General features: G+C 40.4%; 1 protein-coding gene across 2 annotated transcripts in view; it reads left to right on the forward strand.

The window, feature by feature from the left end:
• The window catches only part of MID1 (midline 1), a 100810-nt gene extending 91852 nt beyond the window's left edge, over nt 1-8958 (forward strand). For both annotated transcript variants that reach the window (XM_075718250.1, XM_075718256.1), the window contains 3 exons: nt 4253-4414; nt 6847-7054; nt 8610-8958. In XM_075718250.1, coding sequence (XP_075574365.1) covers nt 4253-4414; nt 6847-7054; nt 8610-8958 — 719 coding nt within the window. The remainder of the gene's footprint in view (nt 1-4252; nt 4415-6846; nt 7055-8609) is intronic.
• The last annotated feature ends 1665 nt before the right edge of the window (nt 8959-10623 follow it).

Raw genomic sequence — 10623 nt, forward strand, 5'->3', positions numbered from 1 at the left:
AATTAAAATATTCAAGAGATTAAATAACCTTCTCATGACTTCTGTGCTCCTCTTCCAGTTTTCAAGAAGGTATATTTTATTAAAATCTACCAGTGTAAATTTTAGGAGGATTTACACCTTGGGATTTTTCCCATCTGTTTTTTAAAGTGCAGCAACAGACAACACCAGGGAAATAGCTTTACAAATTATTACCTCCAGACTCTGAGAAACTTGTTTTGAAAACTCACACATCCTGTACGGACATCACTGTGCTCACTGCACCATTTCAGGATGTAATTTAAATTCTCTACATTTTTGTAGGCTACAGTTTTAAAATGCATTGTTTTACCACCTGCATTACCCTGTAAAAAGCCCTGGGTTTTTGAAACAAGAAACCTGAATGTAGCCTGGGTTAGGAGTGGGTACAATAGGAGACCCTTAGCTCCTGCTGCTGCGCCAGTGAGGAGAAGATATGTGCTTTTCCACTTAACCTGCTGCCACCGGCAGTGAGCTGAGAAGGCAAACGCTACCTCCGGAATCCTGTGTTACCAGGCTGCTTCCTCATTTCCCTGGACCTTCTTAATCATCTCCTTTTGTATTCAGAGAAGAGAGGCTGTCCTGACAAGGCATAACTGGAGACAAATTCTTTTGATGCAGTGACAAAATATTCTTTCGCACTTAAAAACTTAATTTGGCTGCCACTAGTTGCTATTCTCTGTTTTGAAGGATTTTGGTCTTGTAGTTTGACACCATCAAAATTTCATTCCCAAGATTTTTGAATCAAAGTTCAGTTTAAATCCTGTTATCAAACACCTCACAGTCAGGAAGCACATGGACACATCACTGAGCCCCTTGGTGGTTTGTCAAGCAAAGTAACTGAGGCAGTCACTGCACATCCAATATTTATTATACGCCCGTAGCCTGGATTGCCTAAGACTAGAAGGACAAAGAAAAGAAATCAAAGGTGCCATGTATCATCAAAGAGGATAGAGCCTTACCCTAGAACATGACACAGGTCAAACGAAGGGTTCCCAACTCTCTGCATTGACTATGCAGTGAGTTTAGGGTAGGTAAGGTCCTAACTCAGGAATTCTGCTCTGTGTTCAAGGTCAGGTGGGATGAATCTATACCTGCCTGTCAGCGTTTTGCCATTAACCCCAGCAGCAGAAGCCAAGCTATAACAATGCCTAAAATTATTGTGGCTCTGCCTTCTGTACACAGAAATCTAAATTAAGCATTAACTAGATTATTTAATAATATAATAATTTACCGTGTGTGAGTATTTACAGATTAGTGAGTATTGGGTATATATAAATCGACATACACAGGAGGAGAGGATAGACTGGAGAGGAGACTCATAGCAATGCATCTGTACCTTATAGTCCTTCATATATTAGAACCAAGTTTTATACTTTATTAAGGAGTGATCAGCCTTTAAAGGGTAACATAAAAAGTGTAATGCAAGCCTGAAAAATGTGCCCTTTAGAGAGCTGTAGTGACTGATATAAATCTAGTTTTGAGATGATTTAGCAAAAGTCTGGGCACTTCTGTGTCTGCGTAAGGGTTTGTTTATATACAGCCTATGTATACCACAGACCTTTGCTTTTGAAGTGTGGTTGTCAAAGGAGAAGACACTTCCAGGACTCCTGTCCAGATTCATCCCACTTACTTAAAGAATTAAAGGTCTTTTCCAACCTAAATGATTCTATGACTCTACTGCCATATGTTATTTGAAACCACATCCGAGGCATCGGAGTTAGGGATTCCTTGGTCATACTGGACTCCCTCTCAATCCAGTGCTTCATTTTGTTTTATTTTACCTTAACACTTATTTTGCCATAGCACCTATGAGCCAGGTAAGTGATGGTCTCAATGCAAAATCAATGTGGTAGTTCAGCTACAGAACAATTGTGCCTTCACTCTAATACCTGTGGCAAATTTTTATTGGGAAAAGATGAGGATTCCTCTGAGCAGTCAGTGAAATATTTGATGCCAGGAAACTACTGCTTTTATTTCCTTTCTTCCTCTTGGGAAACCCATTCACACCCAGCCTAAAGAAATAAATATCAGTCAGTAGGTATGGTTCAGTGAAACATGATGTGGACTGATGTTGCTATAAGCAGTTTACTACAAGTGCTAGGCGCAACTGGGGTTTTCATGGGGTATAACACTGGGTTGTTTTTTTTTCAGGAGGTAGACATATGATTGCTCTATATGATCTAGTGTTTCAATAGTCTTGAGAAAAACAGTGCTGCAAGGTTGCTTTTGTTTGCTGCTTCTATCCACATATAGCAAACCATTTGAATCCCTTGTAGGTGACATTTAGGGAGGCTACGTGTGGTCAGGATGCTCACTGCTTGGAGCATAAGGAACATCCTAGAATTCTTTTTTCCCACTTTACACCAGGAAACTGCAACAAAGAAATGTTCTCTCTCTGGTAAATCATGGTCCAAAGGCCACAACCCATGTGTGAGTTCAGCCACAGGCTTAGACTTCCAGACTTCGAATCAGGGTGGTGGGGGTGTTCATCTCACCTCGTTTCAGATACCTGAAGTTAGAGATCTCACCTATGGTAGTCACCTAGACTTCCTCTGTGGCCAAGAAAAGAGAGGCACTTGTGGTAGGATGTTCACACCTGGAGAAGTGATAGAAACTACTCACTGATTTCTGCCTCTCCTCAGAGTCCAGAAAAATACATTAGGCATTGGAGCTCTTCATGAGATGACAAGGTGATATGAGTCCTGCCTGAAACTGTGCCTCAGTTACCCTTTTGCACAGCAGAATGAGTAGCTGCCTGCCTCTGAAGTATGCTATGTAATATAAGGGAACTTTGAGACAAAAGCTACATAATTCTTAGATTGAAATTTTGGGTATGAGGTCTGTTTCTAACGACCTTTTGTTATGAAAGCACATCCCAAGTCAGGAAGGAATCTCCCAGTATGGTTATCAATTGTCTATGAGCCTGTAAACCTGTATCACAGGTCTTTTTCTTTCAAGTTTTGTGTCCAGTAGCCTTTTCATTTTTACTTTACATAAAGATTTTGTATGGCCTAATATGTGGGGCTGAAATTACTACTGACTTCTAAAAGATTCTCTTCACTAGTACTTACTGGTTTGCTGGTAAAACACGAGTTAAAAGCTGAAAGCTGGTTTTTAATAACACAATAGCTTTCATAACATGTTTTATGCCCAGTAAAGGCAGAGACCAAGTCTGTCAGGTTCCCAATCCAGTCAAGCATTTTTCTTTTAAGTTTTCCAGTCTTACACATGCACACTCATGCATACACTTCCATCTGCATATATCTTTTTCTGGCTGTATAGCTATATAAAAGGTTGTGAATATATATACACTTTATGAATGTTGAATTTGTTATTTATGTAAATGTTTGTAATAAGAGAGCTATGAGACTGGGGATCCATTAGACCAGGAGCTGTTCAAAATGTACAGCAAGTAATATGGGTGATTGACTACCCTTGCAGTTATATCACAGTAGGAAAAAAATATGTAAATTAATAAATTCATCTCAATGGAGTATTTTCCTGTTTTGCAGATGATATTGCTCCTCCCTTATTTCACTTACTTCCTAAATATTATACTTCTGTAGTAGGCATCAAACATACCCCAAAATGTTTGTAACTGGAGAACTATCCAGCTCTTCCCCAGCTGACATCTAACCATGAGGACATAAATCAAAAAGTTGCATCCCTTAAATTTACTGGCTTAGATTACATCCTGGCAAAGCCTGGAGTGTAAAAGCCAAAGCTTGCTCTGGAGCCCACACTCTACCCTGTTTGGCCTTCCATGATTTGCTTCAGGTCCTGAAGAATGCATACCTGGGGACTACCAGCAAAGGTGCCTTCCCAGCCCTTCTAGCTTTAGTGCTCACATTAGTTTTCTGAGGCTTAAACTGAGTTTGTTAACCCAAAGAGTAGATTGATGGGATCTCCATAATCCTCTAGTTCTTAAGCAATAACAAATTCCTTGTACTGGGATATGAAAAATCTCAGACTGCTCATGCCTCCACTGACTCATTTCTTAAATGTCCATTTTTTATGGTTGACTTCACATAACAAGAACTTAAAAGGTACCTTGGCTGAGGGCTGATGAAATGGGTTAGTGGAATTAAGTAGCTACTTGGTAAACATAACAGCACTTTAAAAGTACGGAAGCAAAATTCATATCGGTCATTGGGTGCTAGGGAGTGCTCTAAATGTTCCTCTGTTACAAAGTGTTTAGTATGTTATGACTAATGTGCTCTGTTTGAAATTGCAGGTTTATGCAACTCAGCCGACAGCTGGATGATTGTTCCCAATATCAAACAAAACCACTACACAGTGCACGGGTTACAGAGTGGCACTAAGTACATCTTCATTGTTAAGGCCATTAATCAGGCAGGCAGCAGAAGCAGCGAGCCCGGCAAGCTCAAGACAAACAGTGAGTAACGTGAGATCTGGCACGCACACATTCTTCTCCTTTCTTGCCTTCCTTTTTAGGTTTGATCTTTGGAAGACAGAAGAGTGCAGAGCAGCTTAACTTGTCTAAAGTGCTTCCCACAATGGAAGCCACTTATTTAACTCAATTCAAGACTGCCAGATTCTTCAGTAGGGCAGATTTTTTTTTTTTGAGATGCATCTGTAGTTTGGTCACTGGAAATATCATTTAGGAACAGAACCATCACATGTAAAATGATTGGAAATACTATTTTGTGGTTTTGTTTTAATGTCCTCTATTCTTTTTCCTCTACAAAGCAAAAACTTTTCTTATGTTTGCAATAAAACATTTATTTTTGTATAACATTCATAAGATAATTGCTAGTTTAATTTTATCCTCCAAAATGATCTCTTTCTTATCTCCATCCCCCTCAGTTTTTTATGGAGTTCAACAAGGTGGTAGAGTAGTCAGAGAACCCACTTCAAAAAAACAATGGTTACACAAATTATTAGCAGATGTAGTATAGCAATTTTAAGACTGGTTTTCAGCCTTTTTCTTCTTGTGTCCCAGCCAATCCCTCATTCATGTAGTCATCACGGGCAGCTCTGAGCACTGGAAAAGGAACACTGGGATTTGTGCACCCTCTGAAACCTGCTTATTGTAGGGGAGGCTGCTCAAAGAGGGGTGATACTGAACATTGCAAGAAGGAGGCTGGAGGGAATGGCATGTACACGTTTCTCATTTTCCCCTTTCTGCTGTTAACCTGGTTTGCATTTCTGTGTAAAAACTGCTCATACAAACCCCACATCTGCTACCAAGAATCTGCTTGTTGTCAAACCTGGTAACCTACAAGCAAATGCATAACCAGAAAACCCATTTGGAAATGGCAGTCTTTTACCCTTTTGTCCCTTTGTGACCTGGTGCAGCACAAAAACAATCTCTCAGGTGACTGCGAGAAATGATGTGACCAGATACACTTCAGTACAGAGAAAGACATCCTCTGGATACTGCTTCAGCAACACAAAGGGCACTAAGCAGTTAGAGAGGCAAGCTGCAGGTATTTTACTCCTACTGAGCAGTAAGAAAAAGCAGGTAAAGTGTTCCCCAAATACTTTCCAATGGGTTCATTTTATACTTTATCATAATACATAACTAAACACACGTTATGAAAGTAGATGGTAACTCTAAAGCTGAAAGTACTCCTTATCTAATTTGGGACCCATCTCTAATAACGTTAAATAAGAATTAGTATTGCCTTAATCATCTCCCATTTTAAATGTCTGCATTTTCAGATTGCCTAGAGATGTGAACCAACACATATTGACTGTCACTGCTCAGATGAACTTAATTTCTTCTTACCCCCAACATTAATGCTTTCAGTTTTACTGCGTGAGAAATGCTTAACTGTTCTTTCATGAACTCTGAACACTTTACATCTTATTTGAAGCACACGTGTCAGTGCCTGACATAGACCTCATGAGAGGGCTAATTTACGTTCTCTGTGCATGTCGTCAAATCTTCCACTTGCATTTTTTTTCCCCTTGATATGAAAGACAGTCAGAAGGGAAAAGGGCTTTGCTAGACCACTCATGGGGTCATAGTTTCCTAGTTGTCTCCTGGTGGAGGTAAATGATCATTTTGTTTTTTGACACAATGAGCAAGCCTGTCAGAATTGTGGCGGGCTTTATATATCTACAGGGTTCGGTTTACCAGAAAGCTTCCTGTTATTGTCTACAAACCTTGTGCTACAGCTGAAGATACTTGCCAAGAGCAACAGCCTCAGTAATGTTTTTACACCATATTATTTGGACCAAGTTACAGTTCACTTCCTTCTTTTTAATGCACAGTATCCAGCACCACACAGGCATCCTTCCAAAGCGATCCTGAATTGTTGACTGTGCTTGTTATAAATAAAGCTGTGAGTGAACGAATGGACAAGGCTAGTGCTGCTTCTTATTTTCAGACTCATTTTGTGGGATTTGAAATCATATTTTTTTGTAGTAACGATGAAGATGTTATTTATGGAGCTTTATCCCTAGAGAATTAATAGAACATAACTTACTCTAAATCTAATATGCTGTGAAAAAAGCAACCCTCAGACCTTTATTAGCATGTATATTGGTTTCAATTACATGCAAGAATTAGAGTATTCAGGTTACCTCTGGGTCAGAGATAATGGGCATGGTGATTATGCAGGGCTCTTTTCAGGGATTATCGACACAGGGAAGTTAGTGCACAATGAGACTGACAGTAAACTGACAATGCAAACTAGTGATTGCAGGGACCAGAATAGGTTAGTCTATCCTGAGAACACTTCAGAGGAGATTAATATGGTTATGTAATCTTGTGGGCTTCTTAGAGGCTCACTAATCCACTCTCCTTTTCAAAATCAAAGCCAAACCGTTCTTCTGCCATCTTTGTCTCTGCCTCTCTAGGTCAGCCATTTAAACTGGACCCCAAATCTGCTCATAGGAAATTGAAAGTGTCTCATGATAACTTGACAGTGGAACGTGATGAAACATCCTCCAAAAAGAGTCACACACCAGAGCGATTCACAAGCCAGGGGAGCTATGGAGTAGCTGGCAACGTGTTCATTGACAGCGGGCGTCATTACTGGGAAGTGGTTATAAGTGGGAGCACGTGGTATGTATATACAAATATATGTTAAAAGAATCACTGGTTCACACCGTGAACAGTTTCTCTGATAGAGACCAGGAGCAGAGGCACGGGGAACAATACAAGAGCAGGACAAGCATATACTTTCACATGGTTTGTCAGACTATTTTCTCAATATCTCCAACACTTTTGGACTCTGGAACTAAATCTGCCAGGTAGATCATCTTTATATTTAGTGGTCTTCACAGGAATTTTACTCCATGGCTGGAGATGGTTGTTTTTTGAACCCACATACAGTAAATTTTAAGATTTTAGTGCATTGGAGAGCTCAGAAAGTTTCATCTCTTTCATACAACACAGCAAACTTTGTAAGTGTGATTATTTCTTTACTAAACCTGAAAGATACTGGCATCCTTCAGGAAGAAAGAAAAATAAATATGAGGACAATTTGATGATCCAGTTTCACAGGGGTGGAGGTCAGATTTGCTTCTGTGGAGGGGGCACAGAGCAGCAGAACTGTAGGTCTGTGCCCCAGGGTATGAAGCAAGGGGCAGGAAATAGAGGAGTGCATTCCTCTGCTCCTGAATGATCCTCTGTGTCATACAGGGGTGGATTTCAGGGGCCCTTTAGTCAGTGGAAGAGATGTCATCCTTTGGGATTCAAAGGCAACAATCATGATGGAGGTTAATGGAGTGGAAAAATCAGTAAGGTCTTCAGGTATGCCCACTGTCTCAAACAAGAAAAATGCTGTTTGCCTGTGCCAGCTCTAAGGGATGGAAACAGAATAACTTATGGCACATTAATCTCTGTTGGTTGAAAGCCTAACAAATACTGCAGTGTCTCTAGAACGTGAGGAACTTTTACATTTCTGTTATATATGAGAAATCAGGTATTTTCCCTCAGTGTCCATTAATAAGAACATTTTCACAATCCTTTTACCCTGCACATCTTGCCATAAATTATGGTTTGCAGAGCAAATGTCTTCACCTACAATTGCTTCACTTGGCCCAAAACCTAGTCTCAAAAATGCTCATTTGAATCTAAAAACCACACCAACATCTGGCAAAACATATTTGGGAATGGCAAAAATGTTTTTTTTAATGTGTCCTTTGATGTTTACTCTTGCATTCCTTATTCTGGGCCATATATTAAAGGAGCAAGGAGAGATCAGATTAGCTGACAGATAGCAGTGTATTTTAAAATCAATGAATTCCTCTGTATTCATCTGTTTGGAAGTGGAAATTTGAGGCCCAGTGATTTAAACACTGAGTTGCTGAGTACTCAACAATCTTCCTTTTGAATACCAGAGATGAGTGCTCCAAAAAATTACCATAGCAGCCAAGCTGCAAACAATACAGGGGACAATAAGGTTTCCCTGACCTCTCAGACCCAAGAGAGATGGGGAAAAACATTAATTAAGCCTGTGCAGATATTGCGGTGAAACGTCACTTAATTAGAACTTAACCAGCAGCAGTAAGAAGCTGGGGCATTCCAGTGAGTCCTCTGGGCTAACATTTGACTTCACTGAGAAACAAACGTGGCAGGAAGCATTTGTTTCCTTGAGTTGTTTTTTGTTTTGCAGGTATGCCATTGGTATTTCCTACAAGTCGGCGCCGAAACACGAGTGGATTGGGAAGAATTCTGCCTCCTGGGTGCTTTGCCGCTGCAATAACACGTGGGTGGTGCGGCACAACAGCAAAGAAATCCCCATCGAGCCTGCGCCTCACCTCCGGCGGGTCGGGATTTTGCTGGACTATGACAACGGTTCCCTTGCTTTTTACGATGCTTTGAACTCCCTACACCTTTACACCTTTGACATTACATTTGGGCAGCCAGTGTGCCCCACGTTCACTGTGTGGAATAAGTGTTTGACCATTATAACTGGCTTGCCTATCCCTGACCACCTAGACTCCTCCGAGCAGCTCGCATGACTGCTAAAAGCCAAAAGGTAGGAGGACGCGTCTTCCCAGGGAGGCCAGGCAGCTGCCCACAGGAGCTTGCCCGGAGCTGGTGGACCACATGGCATCCCGGCCTGTCACTGCTGAATCCGGCCAGAACTGAAAAGGGGAGAATATCCCTTTACTGTCTACTTTGTACGGAAGGACAAGAAGTGGCTTTAATAATATCTTAGAACTTTCTTTTGAAGTTGGTTTTGTTTGTTTGGTTTTGTATTTAGTCTCTTACAGGAAGATTTATAAATTATTTATAAAAAAAAAAAAAAAAAGAGAGAGAGAAAGAAGGGAAAGCCTGGTTTGGACACCTGGAAAATTACTTACTTGTTTTGCACATTGATGGTCCTATTAATTAAAGTTTCATCAGCCCTTTACATCGTTTTATTTTACAGTGGATAAAAGCAGGAAATTGGAAGGATGAAAACTGCACAGTGGACAAGTCAGTATCCTGCAGGTTTTATTTGCGCCAATATTAGCGCTCTTATTACCAGTCTTACTGAGTGCAAGATCTCCTAATTTCTACTTTGCACATGGGAGTGTGCAGACCAAAAAGAACAAAAATAAACAAGTGAGGAAGTGTAGCTAGCCAACACAGCAAAAGAAATTTTAATTAACTTCTGTTCACGGGGCAGTGCTCTCTCTGTTCATAAAAAAACATGTGGAATATCTCCTAGAAATGTGAGTGGATAAATCATCTGGCAATTTATTTTATTGATGGCAACATTCCCATCTACCAGTGCTTCTCCTGCGTCTTTGGGAAACATTGTAGAATCACTGAGGATGTGAAAGACTGATACCATCTCTGAGAATCAGCAACACTGGAGGAGAGCAGCCAATCCAAGGTCTGACTGTAGAATAACTTGATAAAGCATGGCATCATTTAAGGATTGATTGTAATAGAAGATGTCACGGTTCTGATGGTAGACATGTGAATGCTTATTGCTGATTTTACAAGGTTCAACATAGCAAGCCCAGCCAACAACTCGGAAGTGAGACATGCGCCACTTTACCATTGATTTTAAATTAAATACAAATGTTTCATTGTCGTACACTATATAGTCTCTATAACAAAGCAAGGAAATCTGTTTTACATGTGCTGTATGGAGAAACACTGCAGCTGGGGTTTGCTCATAGTTATCATTGTCCTGGGCTGTTTGGGAAAGCACAGTTCTCTGTGTGAATGAGGAGTAAATAACAAGTTTTCAGCAGCAGTAAGAATCTGCACAGGCAGGCCCTACGTTCATCCTAGTGTTGGTGGATGGACTTCAGCGAAGGCAATAGAGGTTGTGCCTACTTTATTTCAAAGCTGAATCAGGTGCATTTTTTTTTTCTCTTTTCCTTCTACAGAACAGAAGCCCTTTGTAATTACTACAATGCTTAAGTATAAATGATCATTTTGGGAGATGCTTGAAGCATATGACAACCTTAAAAGAATGGTTTTCCTACAGTCAAACAGCTTTCCTACAACAAACAGTTGTTACTATGCAAGTGGTGAAAATCCACCTGTGTAGAAACAGGATAACCAGCTGTGAGGAAAGATTGCTCAGTAATTTATAACCATGCTTTAGGTGTCTTTTGAAAAGGATGCCTTAATGCACTTTGTTCACTAACAGGTCCAAACCAAAATGGTCCCAAGCTCAGCTT

The sequence above is a fragment of the Pelecanus crispus genome, chromosome 1 (assembly GCF_030463565.1).
Source record: "Pelecanus crispus isolate bPelCri1 chromosome 1, bPelCri1.pri, whole genome shotgun sequence".
Classification (NCBI taxonomy): Eukaryota; Metazoa; Chordata; class Aves; order Pelecaniformes; family Pelecanidae; genus Pelecanus; species Pelecanus crispus.